This window comes from Taudactylus pleione, unplaced genomic scaffold, assembly GCF_031769625.1.
Source record: "Taudactylus pleione unplaced genomic scaffold, aTauple2 ptg000646l, whole genome shotgun sequence".
Classification (NCBI taxonomy): domain Eukaryota; kingdom Metazoa; phylum Chordata; class Amphibia; order Anura; family Myobatrachidae; genus Taudactylus; species Taudactylus pleione.
In genome coordinates this window covers 508,414-530,083 of record NW_028285048.1, presented here as the reverse complement: position 1 = coordinate 530,083, position 21,670 = coordinate 508,414, and the positions used below count along the sequence as shown (strand labels likewise).

The 21,670-nt window shown below is 45.5% G+C and overlaps 1 protein-coding gene across 2 annotated transcripts in view; it reads right to left on the bottom strand.

Annotated features, from left to right (window-relative positions):
• Nucleotides 1-17,925, bottom strand: part of RAB11FIP2 (RAB11 family interacting protein 2) — a 236,487-nt gene extending 218,562 nt beyond the window's left edge. The window contains exon 1 of one of the 2 annotated variants that reach the window (XM_088455227.1): nt 17,180-17,925. In XM_088455227.1, coding sequence (XP_088311353.1) covers nt 17,180-17,529 — 350 coding nt within the window. In that variant the 5' untranslated portion in view covers nt 17,530-17,925. The remainder of the gene's footprint in view (nt 1-17,179) is intronic. The other variant, XM_088455226.1, reaches the window with a different exon arrangement.
• Between the last annotated feature and the right edge of the window lie 3,745 nt (nt 17,926-21,670).

Sequence of the window (21,670 nt, the reverse complement as noted above, 5' to 3'; positions counted from 1 at the left end):
GCATACAGCCATGTATCCTCTCTCTGGTAGTGATATGTATATACTGTACACACCTACTGCTAGCATACAGCCATGTATCCTCTCTCTGGTAGTGATATGTATGTACTGTACATACCTACTGCTAGCATACAGCCATGTATCCTCTCTCTGGTAGTGATATGTATGTACTGTACACACCTACTGCTAGCATACAGCCATGTATCTTCTCTCTGGTAGTGATATGTATGTACTGTACACACCTACTGCTAGCATACAGCCATGTATCCTCTCTCTGGTAGTGATATGTATGTACTGTACACACCTACTGCTAGCATACAGCCATGTATCCTCTCTCTGGTAGTGGTATGTATGTACTGTACACACCTACTGCTAGCATACAGCCATGTATCCTCTCTCTGGTAGTGATATGTATGTACTGTACACACCTACTGCTAGCATACAGCCATGTATCCTCTCTCTGGTAGTGGTATGTATGCTGTACACACCTACTGCTAGCTTACAGCCATGTATCCTCTCTCTGGTAGTGATATGTATATACTGTACACACCTACTGCTAGTATACAGCCATGTATCCTCTCTCTGGTAGTGATATGTATATGCTGTACACACCTACTGCTAGTATACAGCTATGTATCCTCTCTCTGGTAGTGATATGTACTGTACACACCTACTGCTAGCATACAACCATGTATCCTCTCTCTGGTAGTGATATGTATATACAGCCATGTATCCTCTCTCTGGTAGTGATATGTATATACAGCCATGTCTCCTCTCTCTGGTAGTGATATGTACTGTACACACCTACTGCTAGCATACAACCATGTATCCTCTCTCTGGTAGTGATATGTATATACAGCCATGTATCCTCTCTCTGGTAGTGATATGTATATACAGCCATGTATCCTCTCTCTGGTAGTGATATGTATATACAGCCATGTCTCCTCTCTCTGGTAGTGATATGTACTGTACACACCTACTGCTAGTATACAGCCATGTATCCTCTCTCTGGTAGTGATATGTATATACAGCCATGTAACCTCTCTTACCTAATTCCAACTGCTGGCTATCACCCGGTATCCCAGACTTCTCCTGCTCTGCCCGTTACCTATGTATTTCGCACCCTCTCCCATCTTCATCTCTTTCCCGCACACCCCACCTAATTTTTCTTAAAAGCTTTATTTACATGGCGCCAGAAGGGTTCCGCTGCGCCTTTCAAACTACATAAACTAGTGGTTCCCAAATTGGGTGCCGTGGCACCCTTGGGTGCCTCAGGTTAGAGGTCCAGTACCATATACATTTTTTTTAGTTAGTGTGATAGGCAATACCAACACTAATGGCTGCCAATCAAAAAATATGTGGACAAAAAGAAGCGCAGCCCTGTCACCCACCACATGACGGACCCTAAGGGTGACCACCACATAACTGACCCTAAGGGTGACCACCACATAACTGACCCTAAGGGTGACCACCACATAACTGACCCTAAGGGTGACCACCACATAACTGACCCTAATGATAACCACCACATAGCTAACCCTAAGGTTGACCATCACATAACTGACCCTAAGGGTGACCATCTCATAACTGACCCTAAGGGTGACCATCTCATAACTGACCCTAAGGGTGACCACCACATAACTGACCCTAAGGGTGACCACCACATAACTGACCCTAAGGGTGACATATAATCACAATTTAATGATTTAATTTTTGATACATTTCTCAATAAGAAACTTTTAGCCCTGGGGTGCCTTTGAAAAAATGCTGATACACTAGGGCGCCGTGATTCATAAAAGTTTGGGGACCACTGACAGAAACAAAAGAGCGCACAAGAAAAACAATTAATAACAGTACAAACAATGCAGGACAAGGACATGGTTTATACACATTGCTGCATAGCACTGACATAAGCGTCAGGGCATCAGTAGCCAAGTGTTAGGTACCGTTGTGGGGAGTTAGTATGAGTGATGGAAGGAGAAGCACATAGGGAAGAGGGCCCTGCTCGTGTCAGCTTTCATTCTAAAGGAGAGGGGCAGTCAGACAGGGCTGACACAGATGGGGAGACCAAGAGTAAGGAGCATCACTTAGTCTGGAATACCCTAAACTATGGAACGCTCTCTGCCCCAGACTCCATTCCTTCAAACCCTCACTCACTGAAGCTTCTTGGACTACCCCGTAATCCCTACCACCCACCTCTGATCCCTACCACCGATGTATAGGAACACCCTGGACGTTGCATGATTGCCGGTACACTCTTCAGCAATTAATGAAGGACGCAACGATCACTTATTCTGTCCTTCAATAACACGCATGGTGCCGTGTGCGATATCGTCAGGTCTAATGTGCAGCACGTCGCTCCCGTGTGTACCTGGCGTTACCCACTTCATGTCTCCCAACTATCACCATGCCCACCTCTGATCTTTATAGTGTGAGCTCTGAGGAGCAGGACCCACCTTCCTCTGTCACCTATTACTCATTAATACAAAACAAAATTCTCTCCTTGTTTTTCCTTCTAATTTAATCAGAAATTATTCTGTCTTTATAATACAAGGAGAGACCACTCCCCTCCCCCTCCCAAATAAAACACAAAAACAACTGTGTGCCGGCTGCTTCCAGGCATTATTATTAGTATTTTTATTGTCATTATTATTATTGTTATTATTAGTATTATTATTAGTAGTATTGTTAGTATAATTGTTGTTATTATTAGTGTTATTATTATTATTAGTAGTATTATTATTGTTATTATTATTAGTATTATTAATATTATTATTATTAGTATTAGTATTGTTATTGTTAGTATAATTGTTATTATTATTTTTATTACTATTATTATTGTTATTATTAGTATTATTATTGTTATTACTATTATTATTTTTATTACTATTGTTATTCTTGTTATTATTATTAGTATTGTTATTATTGTTAGTATAATTATTGTTATTATTATTAGTATTGTTATTATTATTGTTATTACTGTTGTTGTTGTTGTTGTTATTAATATTATTGTTATTGTTATTATTATTATTAATATTAGTATAATTGTTATTATTGTTATTAGTATTAGTGTTATTATTATTATTATTGTTATTGTTATTAGTATTGTTATTATTATTAGTATTGTTATTGTTAGTGTTGTTGTTGTTATTATTATTATTATTATTATTAGTGGTGTTGTTGTTATTATTATTATTATTAGTATTGTTATTACTATATTATTATTATTTTTATTATTGTTATTATTATTATGCAGACAGATATCTCTAGGACAGCAGAGTGGCAGTACCTGGTAATACTGCGTGGAGCGGTAATAACCAACTCACCGCAGCGCTGGGCGTCCCTAATTGTGCGGCATGCACATGCGCAGTTGGACTGAACGCCATATCTGCACTTGCATTGTGTAGAAAATAAAATAAAGTTTCAAAATAGGTCAAAATATAAAACAATCACACATTGAATAAAGCTTTAATAAGTTTATCGTGTTATGGCGCTATCCCTGAGGTGGCAATAACAGACCTGACACCACCGTACTTGTCACAAATGGCGAAAGTCACCGTGAGAATGCGACGAGGCGGGCGACCTGCCCAGCTATGGTCCTAATAACGGGAATTCCTCAGCGACTGGGGTCTGTTACTAAATTGTGCATTAGGAAATAACATATTACTGAGTAATGGAGCCGACGTCTTCCGCGTGTAAGGGAGTAAAACGCTGCGATAAGTGCTGCAGGCCATCCCAGAGTAATGCAGGAATATGGCAATGGCACCATTCATCCTGATCTCACACCAATGGGCTTTCTCTCTATGCTAATTACTCATAGAAACATTTACACACTCTTCTGATTCCTCCTAACCACACTGAGGCTTCAAACGGGTGTACGGGGCCCCGATATTAATGGTGACACAATATGCCTCAGTGTGTGTGTGGTCGCATCACAGCACTAATTAGTATTTACACCACAATAGAAAGCAGCGTTCACTATTGTGTCACTCTGCAAAACAAATCAAGGGTTAAATTCCATCCCATTGTAATGGAAAGTAAGCGGCTTGTAAGAGGCGGCAATCGCTGACACTAAGTAATTCTCCTTTCAGGAACACAAGTGACTCTTATTCCGCTCTTTGTAGTGCTGAGAATACAGCTGCGGCGGAGAGAGGAATCTATTAAATATATTAAAGTTGGGAATCATTACCCATAAAAACACTTCATCAAAATAGCTGTAGAGCCCTCAGTACCCCCTCCCCCTACTACTTCCTGAATCCCAGTCACACTTCACACAATATACATAGCCAGGAAAATCACACTGGTATTACACTGCAACTGCCCCAGAGATCCAGGGTCAGCCCCAAATCTCGTAACTGCACAGGAGGCCTCCCTGTCCTGCTTATAAGGTGCAATGCTCTCCATCAATTCTGCTTATCGGGTGCAATGCTCTCATCAATTCTTGCTTTTCGGGTGCAATGCTCTCCATCTATTCTGCTTATCGGGTGCAATGCTCTCCATCTATTCTGCTTATCGGGTGCAATGCTCTCCATCTATTCTGCTTATCAGGTGCAATGCTCTCCATCTATTCTGCTTATAAGGTGCAATGCTCTCCATCAATTCTGCTGGTGCAATGCTCTCCATCTATTCTGCTTATCAGGTGCAATGCTCTACATCAATTCTGCTTATCAGGTGCAATGCTCTCCATCTATTCTGCTTATAAGGTGCAATGCTCTACATTAATTCTGCTTATCAGGTGCAATGCTCTCCATCTATTCTGCTTATAAGGTGTAATGCTCTCCATCAATTCTGCTGGTGCAATGCTCTCCATCTATTCTGCTTATCAGGTGCAATGCTCTCCATCAATTCTGCTTATCAGATGCAATGCTCTCCATCAATTCTGCTTATCAGGTGCAATGCTCTACATCAATTCTGCTTATCAGGTGCAATGCTCTCCATCTATTCTGCTTATAAGGTGCAATGCTCTACATCAATTCTGCTTATCAGGTGCAATGCTCTCCATCTATTCTGCTTATAAGGTGCAATGCTCTCCATCAATTCTGCTGGTGCAATGCTCTCCATCTATTCTGCTTATCAGGTGCAATGCTCTCCATCAATTCTGCTTATCAGATGCAATGCTCTCCATCAATTCTGCTTATCAGATGCAATGCTCTCCATCAATTCTGCTTATCAGATGCAATGCTCTCCATCAATTCTGCTTATCAGATGCAATGCTCTCCATCAATTCTGCTTATCAGGTGCAATGCTCTCCATCTATTCTGCTTATCAGGTGCAATGCTCTCCATCTATTCTGCTTATCAGGTGCAATGCTCTCCATCTATTCTGCTTATCAGGTGCAATGCTCTCCATCTATTCTGCTTATCAGGTGCAATGCTCTCCATCTATTCTGCTTATCAGGTGCAATGCTCTCCATCTATTCTGCTTATCAGGTGCAATGCTCTCCATCTATTCTGCTTATCAGGTGCAATGCTCTCCATCTATTCTGCTTATCAGGTGCAATGCTCTCCATCAATTCTGCTTATCAGGTGCAATGCTCTCCATTTATTCTGCTTATAAGGTGCAATGCTCTCCATCTATCCTGCTTATCGGGTGCAATGCTCCATCTATTCTGCTGGTGCAATGCTCTTCATCTAATCTGCTGTATGACAGTGTGAGTCTCTGTCTCCTATAGATGCATGTATGACAGTGTGAGTCTCTGTCTCCTATAGATGCATGTATGACAGTGTGAGTCTGTCTCCTATAGATGCATGTATGACAGTGTGAGTGTCTCCTATAGATGCATGTATGACAGTGTGAGTCTGTCTCCTATAGATGCATGTATGACAGTGTGAGTGTCTCCTATAGATGCATGTATAACAGTGTTAATATGTGACAACATCTACCTGAAGCAGGTCTATGACTTTCTATTAGATTATTTTAGTGTAAAATAAGGTTTTCTGAGTTATTTAGATTTCTATTGGCTAGAAACATTAAATAAATAAAATAAATAAATATAAGGTGAAGTTTTTTGCTTTCTGGTCATATAATGTAAAAGTGATAATGACCAGAATCTTGAAAATGTGGAATTTTTTAATTTTGCATATTTTATTTACTTATCCCACTATATGTGCTACGTAACTGAAGCTCTAACTACCTCTAAAACAAATAGCTTTGTGTGTGTGCCTCTAACAATTTCTCCCCATCTCTCTCACCATGTGTGCCTCTGCCCCCTCCTTTGTGTGTATGCCTCTAACAATTTCTCCCCATCTCTCTCACCATGTGTGCCTCTGCCCCCTCCTTTGTGTGTGTGCCTCTGACAATTTCTTCCCATCTCTCACCATGTGTGCCTCTGCCCCCTCCTTTGTGCGTGTGCCTCTGACAATTTCTCCCCATCTCTCTCACCATGTGTGCCTCTGCCCGCTCCTTTGTGTGTGTGCCTCTTACAATTTCTCCCCATCTCTCTCACCATGTGTGCCTCTGCCTCCCCTTGTGTGCCTCTGCACCCCCTCTTTTGCGTGTATGCCTCTGACAGTTTCTCCCCATCTCTCTCTGCCTCCCCATGTGTGTCTCTGCTCCCCCTTTAGGTGTAAGCAATTTCTTCCCATCTCTCTCCCTGCAGATGTATCCTCATACATCTAGCCTCCTTGAGCGGGAAACAGTCCATCTAGTGGCACCATGCCATGGTGTGACTCAGTAGCGCAGAGAGTCTTCTCTTGCGACTTACCTTTAAATGCGTCTTATTCGCACGGCGATGCGATTAGTTAGCACACGCAGCTTCTGCTGATTAGAATGTTATGCAGCATGCCTATGTTCTGTGAGAGACTGCGGCTGTATCTGCATGCTTATGTTCTGTGTGTGTGACTGCGGGTGTATCAGCATGCCTATATTCTGTGTGTGTGACTGCGGGTGTATCTGATGCTTATGTTCTGTGAGAGACTGTGGCTGTATCTGCATGCAAAATGCTAAGTTACAGTGTTACAGCCGCTGACAGTGTAACGTAGCATTAGCATGCAGATACACCCGCAGTCACACACACAGAATATAAGCATGCTGATACGCCCGCAGTCACACACACAGGAAATAGGCATGCAGATACACCCGCAGTCACACACAGAATACAGGCATGCAGATACACCCGCAGTCACACACAGAATACAGGCATGCTGATACACCCGCAGTCACACACAGAATATAGGCATGCTGATACACCCGCAGTCACACACAGAATATAGGCATGCTGATACACCCGCAGTCACACACAGAATATAGGCATGCAGATACACCCGCAGTCACACACAGAATATAGGCATGCAGATACACCCGCAGTCACACACACAGGAAATAGGCATGCAGATACACCCGCAGTCACACACAGAATACAGGCATGCAGATACACCCGCAGTCACACACACAGAATATAGGCATGCTGATACACCCGCAGTCACACACAGAATATAGGCATGCAGATACACCCGCAGTCACACACAGAATACAGGCATGCTGATACACCTGCAGTCACACACGGAGAATATAGGCATGCTGATACACCTGCAGTCACACACGGAGAATATAGGCATGCTGATACACCCGCAGTCACACACAGAATATAGGCATGCAGATACACCCGCAGTCACACACGGAATATAGGCATGCAGATACACCCGCAGTCACATACACAGAATATAGGCATGCAGATACACCCGCAGTCACATACACAGAATATAGGCATGCAGATACACCCGCAGTCACACACACAGAATATAAGCATGCAGATACACCCGCAGTCACACACACAGAATATAAGCATGCAGATACACCCGCAGTCACACACACAGAATATAGGCATGCAGATACACCCGCAGTCACACACACAGAATATAGGCATGCAGATACACCCGCAGTCACACACACAGAATATAGGCATGCAGATACACCCGCAGTCACACACACAGAATATAGGCATGCAGATACACCCACAGTCACACACACAGAATATAGGCATGCAGATACACCCGCAGTCACACACACAGAATATAGGCATGCAGATACACCCGCAGTCACACACACAGAATATAGGCATGCAGATACACCCGCAGTCACACACACAGAATATAGGCATGCAGATACACCCGCAGTCACACACACAGGAAATAGGCATGCAGATACACCCGCAGTCACACACACAGGAAATAGGCATGCAGATACACCCGCAGTCACACACACAGAATATAGGCATGCTGATACACCCACAGTCACACACACAGAATATAGGCATGCTGATACACCCACAGTCACACACAGAATATAGGCATGCTGATACACCTGCAGTCACACACAGAATACAGGCATGCTGATACACCTGCAGTCACACACGGAGAATATAGGCATGCTGATACACCTGCAGTCACACACGGAGAATATAGGCATGCTGATACACCTGCAGTCACACACGGAGAATATAGGCATGCTGATACACCTGCAGTCACACACGGAGAATATAGGCATGCTGATACACCCGCAGTCACACACGGAGAATATAGGCATGCTGATACACCCGCAGTCACACGGAGAATATAGGCATGCTGATACACCCGCAGTCACACGGAGAATATAGGCATGCAGATACACCCGCAGTCACACACACAGAATATAGGCATGCAGATACACCCGCAGTCACACACACAGAATATAGGCATGCAGATACACCCGCAGTCACACACACAGAATATAGGCATGCAGATACACCCGCAGTCACACACACAGAATATAGGCATGCAGATACACCCGCAGTCACACACACAGAATATAGGCATGCAGATACACCCGCAGTCACACACACAGAATATAGGCATGCAGATACACCCGCAGTCACACACACAGAATATAGGCATGCTGCATATCATTCTAATGCTAAATATGTGTGTGCTGTGTGACTAAGATGCATTTGAAGGTAAAAATTTGCATTTAAGACCCTCAATGCTACAGAGTCACACGGAGCTCCCATGTTATTTGTAGCGAGACTTGCAGCGCACGGAGGCTAGATATAGCTAGATATAGATATTCTGTATGTCATTTCCCCCCCCCCCCCTGTCTTCCCTTGTGTGTCTCTGCTCCTACTACCTATATTATCTATGCACCTCCCTTATGTTGTGTCTGTGGGTAGTTACAGGGATCACCAACACAGGTGTTAGTTTGGAAAGGACCTACTAAGTAGGGTAGAATATGCCAGTGCAGGCATCTGGGGCTCTGTAACCGGAGTTATACCACTGTCCCGTATTCTACAGTGCCCCAGAGAAAGCAGAGTACAGGGAGCACCCATTACCTTCTCTGCTGGTAATCTGCCCTCATTTCACCCACCACATCCTACCACACAATCCGAATTCATAAAAGACTTGCGGTGCCCAGTGTGTGTGGTGCCCAGTGTGTGCGGTAACTAATGTGCGATACCAAGTGTGGGCGGTGACTATAGCCTGTAGTGTATGTATGTATGTATGTATGTATAGCCTGTAGTGTATGCATGTAGAGCAGGAGAGCCTGTAGTGTGTGTGTATATATCTATGCAGAGCCTGTAGTGTATGTAGGTAGGTAGGTATGTATGTATGTAGAGCCTGTAGTGTGTGTATGTATGTATGTATGTATGTAGAGCCTGTAGTGTATGTATGTAGAGCAGGAGAGCCTGTAGTGTGTGTGTGTATATATCTATGCAGAGCCTGTAGTGTATGTAGGTAGGTATGTATGTATGTATGTATGTATGTAGAGCCTGTAGTGTGTGTATGTATGTATGTATGTATGTAGAGCCTGTAGTGTGTGTATGTAGAGCAGGAGAGCCTGTAGTGTGTGTGTATGTGTATATGTAGAGCCTGTAGTATATGTATATATCTATGCAGAGCCTGTAGTGTATGTATATATCTATGCAGAGCCTGTAGTGTATGTATATATCTATGCAGAGCCTGTAGTGTATGTATATATCTATGCAGATCGGGAGAGCCTGTAGTGTATGTATATATCTATGCAGAGCCTGTAGTGTAAGTATATATCTATGCAGAGCCTGTAGTGTATGTATATATCTATGCAGATCGGGAGAGCCTGTAGTGTATGTATATATCTATGCAGAGCGGGAGAGCCTGTAGTGTATGTATATATCTATGCAGAGCCTGTAGTGTATGTATATATCTATGCAGAGCCTGTAGTGTGTGTATATATCTATGCAGAGCCTGTAGTGTGTGTATATATCTATGCAGAGCCTGTAGTGTGTGTATATATCTATGCAGAGCCTGTAGTGTGTGTGTATATATCTATGCAGAGCCTGTAGTGTGTGTGTATATATCTATGCAGAGCCTGTAGTGTATGTATATATCTATGCAGAGCGGGAGAGCCTGTAGTGTGTGTATATATCTATGCAGAGCCTGTAGTGTGTGTATATATCTATGCAGAGCCTGCAGTGTATGTATATATCTATGCGGATTGGGAGAGCCTGTAGTGTGTGTATATATCTATGCAGAGCCTGCAGTGTATGTATATATCTATGCGGATCGGGAGAGCCTGTAGTGTGTGTATATATCTATGCAGAGCCTGCAGTGTATGTATATATTTATGCAGAGCGGAAGCGCCTGTAGTGTATGTATATATCTATGCAGAGCCTGTAGTGTATGTATGTATGTATGCAGAGCTTGTAGTGTATGTATGTATGCAGACCCTGTAGTGTATGTATATATCTATGCAGTGCTGGAGAGCCTGTATTGTATGTATATATCTATGCAGAGCCTGTAGTGTATGTATATATCTATGCAGAGCGGGAGAGCCTGTAGTGTATGTATATATCTATGCAGAGCCTGTAGTGTATGTATATATCTATGCAGAGCGGGAGAGCCTGTATTGTATGTATATATCTATGCAGAGCCTGTAGTGTATGTATATATCTATGCAGAGCGGGAGAGCCTGTAGTGTATGTATATATCTATGCAGAGCCTGTATTGTATGTATATATCTATGCAGAGCCTGTAGTGTATGTATATATCTATGCAGAGCGGGAGAGCCTGTAGTGTATGTATATATCTATGCAGAGCCTGGAGTGTATGTATATATCTATGCAGAGCCTGTAGTGTATGTATGTATGTATGCAGAGCAGGAGAGCCTGTAGTGTATGTATGTATGTATGCAGAGCAGGAGAGCCTGTAGTGTATGTATGTATGTATGTATGCAGAGCAGGAGAGCCTGTAGTGTATGTATGTATGTATGCAGAGCAGGAGAGCCTGTAGTGTATGTATATATGTATGCAGAGCAGGAGAGCCTGTAGTGTATGTATATATGTATGCAGAGCAGGAGAGCCTGTAGTGTATGTATGTATGTATGTAGAGCAGGAGAGCCTGTAGTGTAGGTATGTATGCAGAGCTTGTAGTGTATGTATGTATGTATGCAGAGCAGGAGAGCCTGTAGTGTATGTATGTATGCAGAGCTTGTAGTGTATGTATGTATGTATGTATGCAGAGCAGGAGAGCCTGTAGTGTATATATGTATGTATGTATGGCGGGAGAACCTGTAGTGTAGGTATGTATGCAGAGCAGGAGAGTCTGTAGTGTATGTATGTATGTATGTATGTATGTATATATGTATGCAGAGCCTGTAGTGGTATGTATGTATGTATGTATGTATGCAGAGCAGGAGAGCCTGTAGTGTATGTATGTATGCAGAGCTTGTAGTGTATGTATGTATGCAGAGCAGGAGAGCCTGTAGTGTATGTATGTATGCAGAGCTTGTAGTGTATGTATGTATGCAGAGCAGGAGAGCCTGTAGTGTATGTATGTATGTATGTATGGCGGGAGAACCTGTAGTGTAGGTATGTATGCAGAGCAGGAGAGCCTGTAGTGGTATGTATGTATGTATGTATGTATGCAGAGCAGGAGAGCCTGTAGTGTAGGTATGTATGCAGAGCAGGAGAGCCTGTAGTGTATGTATGTATGTATGTATGTATGCAGAGCAGGAGAGCCTGTAGTGTATGTATGTATGTATGTATGCAGAGTAGGAGAGCCGGTAGTGTATGTATGTATGTATGTATGCAGAGTAGGAGAACCGGTAGTGTATGTATACAGAGCAGGAGAGCCTGTAGTGTATGTATGTATGTATGTATGTATGCAGAGCAGGAGAGCCTGTAGTGTATGTATGTATGTATGTATGTATGTATGCAGAGCAGGAGAGCCTGTAGTGTATGTATGTATGTATGTATGCAGAGCAGGAGAGCCTGTAGTGTATGTATGTATGTATGTATGCAGAGCAGGAGAGCCTGTAGTGTATGTATGTATGCAGAGCAGGAGAGCCTGTAGTGTATATATGTATGCATGTATGGCGGGAGAACCTGTAGTGTAGGTATGTATGCAGAGCAGGAGAGCCTGTAGTGTATGTATGTATGTATGTAGAGCAGGAGAGCCTGTAGTGTAGGTATGTATGCAGAGCTTGTAGTGTATGTATGTATGCAGAGCAGGAGAGCCTGTAGTGTATGTATGTATGCAGAGCTTGTAGTGTATGTATGTATGCAGAGCAGGAGAGCCTGTAGTGTATGTATGTATGTATGTATGTATGGCGGGAGAACCTGTAGTGTAGGTATGTATGCAGAGCAGGAGAGCCTGTAGTGTATGTATGTATGTATGTATGCAGAGCAGGAGAGCCGGTAGTGTATGTATGTATGTATGTATGTATGCAGAGTAGGAGAGCCGGTAGTGTATGTATACAGAGCAGGAGAGCCTGTAGTGTATGTATATATGTATGCAGAGCAGGAGAGCCTGTAGTGTGTGTATGTATGTATGTATGTATGCAGAGTAGGAGAGCCGGTAGTGTATGTATGCAGAGTAGGAGAGCTGGTAGTGTATGTATGTATGTATGCAGAGTAGGAGAGCCGGTAGTGTATGTATGCAGAGTAGGAGAGCCGGTAGTGTATGTATACAGAGTAGGAGAGCCTGTAGTGTATGTATACAGAGTAGGAGAGCCTGTAGTGTATGTATGTATGCAGAGCAGGAGAGCCGGTAGTGTATGTATGTATGTATGTATGTATGTATGTATGTATGTATGTATGTATGTAGAGCAGGAGAGCCGATAGTGTATGTATATATGTATGTGTGTTCCCTCTAGCTCCGGCGGCAGGCAGGGCGCCGGAGCTAGAGAGGGTATGCCCGCGCGCGGCCGAGAAGGGGGCGTGGTCATCGGAAAAGGGGGCGTGTCTATAAGACGCGTCCCCTTGTCATCACTCTTGGGGCCGTGCCCGGCACTTACGGACACGCTGGCCAGCCCCCAAGCCCTGCAGACAGGGAGAATAGATGCCGGGCGCATGCGCCTGGCGTCTATTCTCCGGCGGTGACCGGGTCACCGCATGTTTCTCCACCCGCGGGACGTTGCGTCCCGCGGGTGAGAACGGCTCCCGCAGGCTGTTAGGGCAGGGCGCTTTTTGCTCTCCAGAAGGAGGGCAGGGCGCCGCGCCCCGCTAAAACAACCTAGCGGGAACGCTATGTATGTATGTATGTATGTATGTATATATGTATGCAGAGCCTGTAGTGTATGTATGTATGTATGTATATATGTATGCAGAGCTTGTAGTGTATGTATGTATGTATGTATGTATGTATGTATGTATGTATATATGTATGCAGAGCCTGTAGTGTGTGTATGTATGTATGTATGTATGTATGTATGTATGTATATATGTATGCAGAGCCTGTAGTGTATGTATGTATGTATGTATATATGTATGCAGAGCCTGTAGTGTATGTATGTATGTATGTATGTATGTATGTGTGTATGTATAAAATTATTATAATTTAATTTTCAAAGAGGGTTTGTAGTTGATTCCTACTTTTCTTCCAATATCTATATATGTTTATTTTGAATCAATGGGTAGCACCTGTTAATTTGGAGCAAGCACATGTTGGCATAATATTGAATGGCATGACTAGCTTAAAATACCACCCCTCATAGATTTATTAATACTTTACCTGGTGCGGGTTTTTCTTGAAAATCTGTTACAATGTATGTATGGCGGGAGAACCTGTAGTGTATGTATTATTATTATTATTATTATTATTAGCATTTATTTATATGGCACCACAAGTGTTCCGCAGCGCCTTACATAGTACAAAAACAAATTGTATACAAGTGACTTACAATACAATACAGGACATGGATAATATACATTGCTACATTAGTGACCATATCACCCAGATAAGCAACAGAGCAAAGTAACCAAGTGTTAGGTGCCCTGGTGGGGGGTAAGAAGTAAATGACACTATAGTAAGGAGAAGCACAAGAGGGTAGATGGCCCTGCTCGTGAGAGCTTACATTCTAAAAAATGTATGTATGTATGTATGTATGTATGTATGTATGCAGAGTAGGAGAACCTGTAGTGTAGGTATGTATGTAGGGCCTGATTCAGACCCACTCGCGAGCGGCTGTCCGCTCGCAAGTGGGTCGATGTTATGCACTGAGCATGCGCACGACGGAGGGAGCTCCGTCGTGCGCATGCGCCAGACGCGACGAGCGAAGGAAAGTCCTTCGCTCGTTGTGTCCGATCCCTTTGGTGGGCGTGCCAGGGGCGTGCCTCCCTGACGGGGGCGTTCCCACGGGAACGCCTCCCGTCAGAAGCCGGCCCACTGACATCACTAGTGATGTCAGTGGGAGTGATTTTGGCTCTGATAGAGCCAAAATCACTCCGGAGCTTGAGGTTGAAAACCTCAACCGCAGGCTCCAGCTCGCAAATTCGATGGTCGCGATGGTCTCGACCATCGCGGCCATCACAAAGCACGCTCGTATAGCCTGTGGGTGGTGACCCACAGCTATACGAGCGTCCAGGAGGACGCTCCATGAAAATGGAGCCCGGCCCTCATTCAGAGCGTGCGCTCTGCTCAGAGCGTACGGCTCTGAATGAGGGCCGTAGAGTCTGTAGTGTATGTATGTATGTATGCAGAGTAGGAGAGCCGGTAGTGTGTGTGTGTGTATGTATGTATGTATTCAGAGCTTGTAGTGTATGTATGTATGCAGGGCCTGTAGTGTATGTATGGATATATGCAGAGTAGGAGCGCCTGTAGTGTATGTATGTATGCAGGGCCTGTAGTGTATGTATGGATATATGCAGAGTAGGAGCGCCTGTAGTGTATGTATGTATGCAGAGCTTATAGTGTATGAATGTATGCAGAGCAGGAGAGCCTGTAGTGTATGTACGTATGTATGTTTGCAGAGCTTGTAGTAGCGTTCCAGCTAGGCTGTTTTAGCAGGGTGCGGCACCCTGCCCTCCTTCTGGAGGACAAAAAGCACCCTGCCCTCACAGGCTGCGGGTGCAGTCTTCACCCGCGGGACGCAGTGTCCCGCGGGTGGAGAAATGTGCGGTGACCCGGTCATCGCCGGAGAATAGATGCCGGGCGCATGCGCCCGGCATCTATTCTCCCTGTTTGCAGCGCTTGGGGGCTGCCCGGCATGTCCGTAAGTGCCGGGCACACCCCCAAGTATGATGAAAAAGGGGATGCGTCTTATAGACACGCCCCCTTTTATGGCCACGCCCCCTTTTCGCCCGCGCGCACAAAGTTGCCCTCTCTAGCTCCGGCATCCTGCCTGCCGCCGGAGCTAGAGTGAACACTATTGTAGTGTATGTATGTAAAGCAGCAGAGCCGGTAGTGTATGTATTTTTGTATGTATGTATGTATGTATGCAGAGCTTGTAGTGTATGTATGTATGTATGTATGTAGAGTATGAGAGCCGGTAGTGTATGTATGTATTCAGAGCCTGTAGTGTATGTATGTATGTATGTATGCATGCAGAGTAGGAGAGCCTGTAGTGTATGTATGTATGTATGTATGTAGTGTATGTATGTATTCAGAGCCTGTAGTGTATGTATGTATGTATGTATGTATGTATGTATGCAGAGTAGGAGAGCCTGTAGTGTATGTATGTATGTATGTATGTATGTATGTATGTAGAGTATGAGAGCCTGTAGTGTATGTATGTATGTATGTATGTTTTCAGAGCTTGTAGTGTATGTATGTATGTATGCAGAGTAGGAGAGCCTGTAGTGTATGTAGCGTTCCCGCTAGGCTGTTTTAGCGGGGCGCGGCGCCCTGCCCTCCTTCTGGAGGGCAAAAAGCGCCCTGCCCTCACAGCCTGCGGGAGCCGTTCTCACCCGCGGGACGCAGTGTCCCGCGGGTGGAGAAACATGCGGTGACCCGGTCACCGCCGGAGAATAGACGCTGGGCGCATGCACCCGGCGTCTATTCTCCCTGTCTGCAGGGCTTGGGGGCGCACGCACGGGCATGCCCTCTCTAGCTCCGGCGCCCTGCCTCCCGCCGGAGATAGAGGGAACACTATGTATGTATGTATTTATGCAGAGCTTGTAGTGTATGTTTGCAGAGCAGGAGAGCCTGTAGTGTAGGTATGTATTGTATGTATATATGCAGAGCAGGAGAGTCTGTAGTGTATGTATGTATGTATGTATGTATATATGTATGCAGAGCCTGTAGTGTATGTATGTATGTATGTCTGTATGCAGAGCAGGAGAGCCTGTAGTGTAGGTATGTATTGTATGTATGTAGAGCAGGAGTCCCTGGCCAGTGAATCGCATTATTACCCCCATCATACAATAAGAGCAGCGGGATAGGCCAGGAATGCAGGTCATGCAGATAGCACAGGCTGAGAGACATTCCTTATACTGGACATACTGGTTGTGCTGGTTGGGTGGATACTTCTTCTATATTAACAATGAGATCTGTGTACAACACGTAACAACATAAACACGTAACAATATAATATGTAACAGAATACATGACAACACGTAACTACATATGTAACAGAACGCATGACACCGCGTAACATAATATGTAACAGAACACAACACGTAACAACATAATATGTAACACTGAATGCATGACAATGCGTAACTACATAATATGTAACACGGAATGCATGACAACACGTAACTACATAATATGTAACAGAACAACGCGTAACGCAGGATGATGTCACACATACAGCACGCCATCTTGCAGGATGATGTCACACATGCAGCACGCCGTCATGCAGGATGATGTCACACATACAGTACGCTGTCACGCAGAATGACGTCACACGTACAGGATGATGTCACACAGAATGATGTCACGCACAGAGGATGATGTCACACAATGATGGCATGCGTACAGGATGAGGTCACGCGTACAGGAATAACATGACTTACTTGGTTTTGCGTCTCTCCTTGTTGTCATATATACTGTTGAGATTGATGGAGACCTGGCCCAGGAACTTGTCCAGCCCCACCAGGGAGCGGTGCATGACGGTCAGCTGCAGCTGGTACTGCTCGGCGCTGTCCTGGAGTAGTAGGCCCGGGAGCTCAAAGGAAGCTTCCTCCTTCCACACCGGGCTGAGGCTTTTCTCCACCACCGAGGTGGAGTATTTCTCCTTGCCCAGCTGGATGATGGTGTAGGTGTCATTTGTGCCATGTTTACCCTTCGGGTGGAGGTCCCGAGCCTGTAACACTGTGACTTGCACATGGGTGGGATGCCACTTCTGCACCACCTCTTCCAACATGGCTGTATTTCACGCTGTCCTCAGGAGACCAGGTGAACTTTACCCTCATTAACCCTGCGTTTCCCCAGCTCTCACCCCTGTGCGTGGAAGAGGACGGAGGAGGCAGCATCGCTCGCCCAGCAGCACTGGACCAGTCAGGGCTTCCTGCGCTCAGGGCTCTGCAGCATTGTCAGCATCCTGCCACTGCTATGGAAGCACAAAGAGGCTGCAGTGACAGCACGTCAGGCCCTGATCAGATGCCTCAGCCTGAGAGCAGGAGGCACAGGCCCTCCCTGGCCTCTCTCCTGGAGCATGGCGCTGCAATCCGTCACCTGTCACCGGCAGAGCAGCCCAGCTAAGGTGACTTGTGTGGCAGGCTCTGCAGCTCACTTCCTGGGCACTGCACTGTCACACAATAACAGCTGAGCCAGGATTGGGTCCTCCCGGCAGCTCCCAGGGAAGGCATCTGGCTGAGCATTGGCCGGCTGGGATTCCTGCTGTCTGTATTCCAGGCCGTCACTCCCTGGCTGGGACTATTGTGACCTCTCTCCCAGCACCTACAGCAGCAGCAGGCAGCAATTCCACAGGCTATTATGTGCCCAGTGGTTATTGTCCCCTCTCTCCCAGTACACACCAGCAGCAGGCGGCAATTCCACAGGCTATTATGTGCCCAGTGGTTATTGTCCCCTCTCTCCCAGTACACACCAGCAGCAGGCGGCAATTCCACAGGCTATTATGTGCCCAGTGGTTATTGTCCCCTCTCTCCCAGTACACACCAGCAGCAGGCGGCAATTCCACAGGCTATTATGTGCCCAGTGGTTATTGTCCCCTCTCTCCCAGTACACACCAGCAGCAAGCGGCAATTCCACAGGCTATTATGTGCCCAGTGGTTATTGTCCCCTCTCTCCCAGTACACACCAGCAGCACAGTGCACGTAAGATGCAAGCCTCTCTGCTATCGCTGTTCTCTGGGCTTCGTATGGTAATAGTATGTAAAGTTACAGATGAGCTAGTTTCGCCAAATTAGCGCCGCTTCGGCTTTATCTTTTTTTTGTTATCCAAAAGACGCGACAGCCGGATAGGCAATAAGATGCTGTTTTTGAGATCAGAACATGACGGAGTAAATCCGAGCTGCTGACCTGTGTATCTGGACACTGTACACCTGCGCGATGCACATGACGGGGACCGGAGGGAGGTCTGCAGGGCACGTTACAGAACCGGGATTATGTGCAATCATTGTACAGTGACCGCACAGTCCGGTTTGCAGCGAGTGTTTGGCGTCCTGACGGTTTGCGAATAAGAGTGTCACAGAGACATGACGGCTGACAGCAGCCTGTGTATTACAGCTACGTCTCCTTGTAATGCAGCTAGGTGTAGTCACAGCGCTGTCAGCCTCATGGATTCCAACCATGATAGAGAAATATATATATATATCTATTATATATACAGTGCCTTGCAATAGTATTCACCCCCCTGGGCTTTTTACCTTTTTTGCTACATAACAACCTGTAATTTATTTATTTTTTCAATCTGAATTTTATGGATCTGCACAAAATAGTCTAATTTGGTGAATTGAAATGAGAAAAATATATATAAAAAATAATCTTTATAAATAAAATTCTGAAATTGGCATGTGCATATGTAATCACCCCATTTGCTATGAAGCCCCTCAAAAGTTCTGGTGCAACCAATTACCTTCAGAAGTCACATGATTAGTGAAATGAAGCCCCCCTGTGTGACATCTAAGTGTCACATGATCTGTCAGTATAGACGCACCTTTGCTGAGAGGCCCCAGAGGCTGCAACACCACTAAGCAAGAGGCCTCACACCATGAGGACCAAGGAGCTCTCCAAACACGTCAGGGACAAAGTTGGTGAGAAGTACAATTCTGGGTTGGGTTAGAAAAAAAAATAGCCAAATCTTTGATTATCCCCCAGAGCACCATCAAATCCATCATCATCAAATGGAAAGAACATGGTACCACAACAAACCTGCCAAGAGAAGGCCGCCCATCAAATCTCACAGACCGGGCAAGGAGGGCATTAATCAGAGAGGCAGCACAGAGACCAAAGGTAACCCTGAAGGAGCTGCAGAGTTCCACAGCAGAGACTGGTGTATCTGTGCCTGTGACCACAATAAGCCGTACACTCCATAGAGCTGGGCATTATGGATGAGTGGCCAGAAAAAAGCCATTTCTTACTGATAAAAATAAGAAGACACGATTTTGAGTTTGCCAAAAGGCATGTGGGCGACTCCCCAAATGTATGGAGGAAGGTGCTCTGGTCAAATGAGACTAATATTTTACTTTTCGGCCACCAAGGAAAACGCTATGTCTGGCGCAAACCCAACACATCCCATCACCCCAAGACCACCATCCCCACAGTGAGACATGGTGGTGGCAGCATCATGCTATGGGGATGTTTTTCAGCAGCAGGGACGGGGAAACTGATTTGAGATGAGGGAAAGATGGATGGTGCTAAATACAGGGATATTCTAGAGCAATACCTGTGTCAGTCTGCCTGTGATTTGAGACTGGGACGGAGGATCCCCTTCCAGCAGGACAATGACCTGAAGCATACTACTAAAGCAACACTCCAGTGGTGTAAGGGGAAACATTTAATGTGTTGGAATGGCCTAGTCAAAGCCCAGAATCTGTGGTCAGACTTGAAGATTGCTGTTCACAAGCGGAAACCATCCAACATGAAGGAGCTGGAGCAGTTTTGCCTTGAGGAATGGGCAAAAATCCCAGGGGCAACATGTGGCAAGCTCATAGAGACTTATCCAAAGTGACTTGCAGCTGTAATTGCCGCAAAAGGTGGCTCGACAAAGTACTGACTTTAGGGGTGTGAATAGTTATGCACACTGAAGTTTTCTGTTATGTTGTCCTAAATGTTGTTTGAATCCCAATATTAAAAAAAACACAACTTCACTGGTGTAGGCATGTTCTGTGAATGAAATGATGCATACCGTCACACAGTCCATGAAAAATGCAAATGGGAGTGAATACCTTAGCAAGGCACTGTATGTATGTGTATGTATAATATATATATATATATATATATATAAAAATATACACACAGATATTCCCATAACTAGCACATCAGGGTCACACACCAAACAGGGCCTGCTACAGACACATCCACTGGTGCTATTCCTTCCGGCCGAGGGAACATCTTACTAGCTTATGCTGGTGTCCGTCTGTCTGTGCGAGTGTCTGTCTGTGCGAGGGGTCCGTCTGTCTGTGCGAGTGTCCGTCTGTCTATGGGGGTGTCGTGCGAGTGTCTGCCTGTCAATGGGGGTGCCTGTCTGTCTGTGCAAGTGTCTGGCAAGTGTCCACCTGTCTGTGCGAGTGTCAGTCTGTCTATTGGGGTGTCTGGCGAGTGTATCTGTGCAAGTGTGTCCGTCTGTCTATGGGGGTGTCCGTCTGTCTGTGCAAGTGTCTGGCGAGTGTCCACCTGTCTGTGCGAGTGTCAGTCTGTCTATTGGGGTGTCTGGCGAGTGTATCTGTGCAAGTGTGTCCGTCTGTCTATGGGGGTGTCCGTCTGTCTGTGCGAGTGTCCTTCTGTCTATGGGGGTGTCCTTATGTGTGCAAGTGTCCTGTCTGTGCGAGTGTCAGTCTCTCTGTGCGAGTGTCCGGCAAGTGTCCTGCCTGTCTGTGAGAGTGTCCATCTGTCTATGGGTGTGTCCGTCTGTCTATGGGGGTGTCCATCTTGGCGAGTGTCCGTCTGTCTGTGCCAGTTTCCGGCTCTCTATGGGGGTGTCAGTCAGTCCGAGTGTCTGGCGAGTGTCTGTCTATGGGCTGCCCTCAGTTTTTTTTTTTCCGTCCGCAGCACTTCATCATTTCACAGACATCATTGATATCTCGACTTTCCACCACCCCTTGCTCAGGACTGGGTGCAAAAGATCTGTTATAAACAGGCGCCCCATCTGCGTCCGCTCGCCACAACCAAGTGTGAAAGTCTGACTACTCGCCCATGGCACCTCCACCACAATCCCACCACACTCGGTGCCACTGTACTGTGCACGATAGGGTGCCACTGTACTGTGCACGATAGGGTGCCACTGTACTGTGCATGGTTTGGTGCCACTGTACTGTGCACGATAGGGTGTCACTGTACTGTGCACGATAGGGTGACACTGTACTGTGCACGATAGGGTGACAC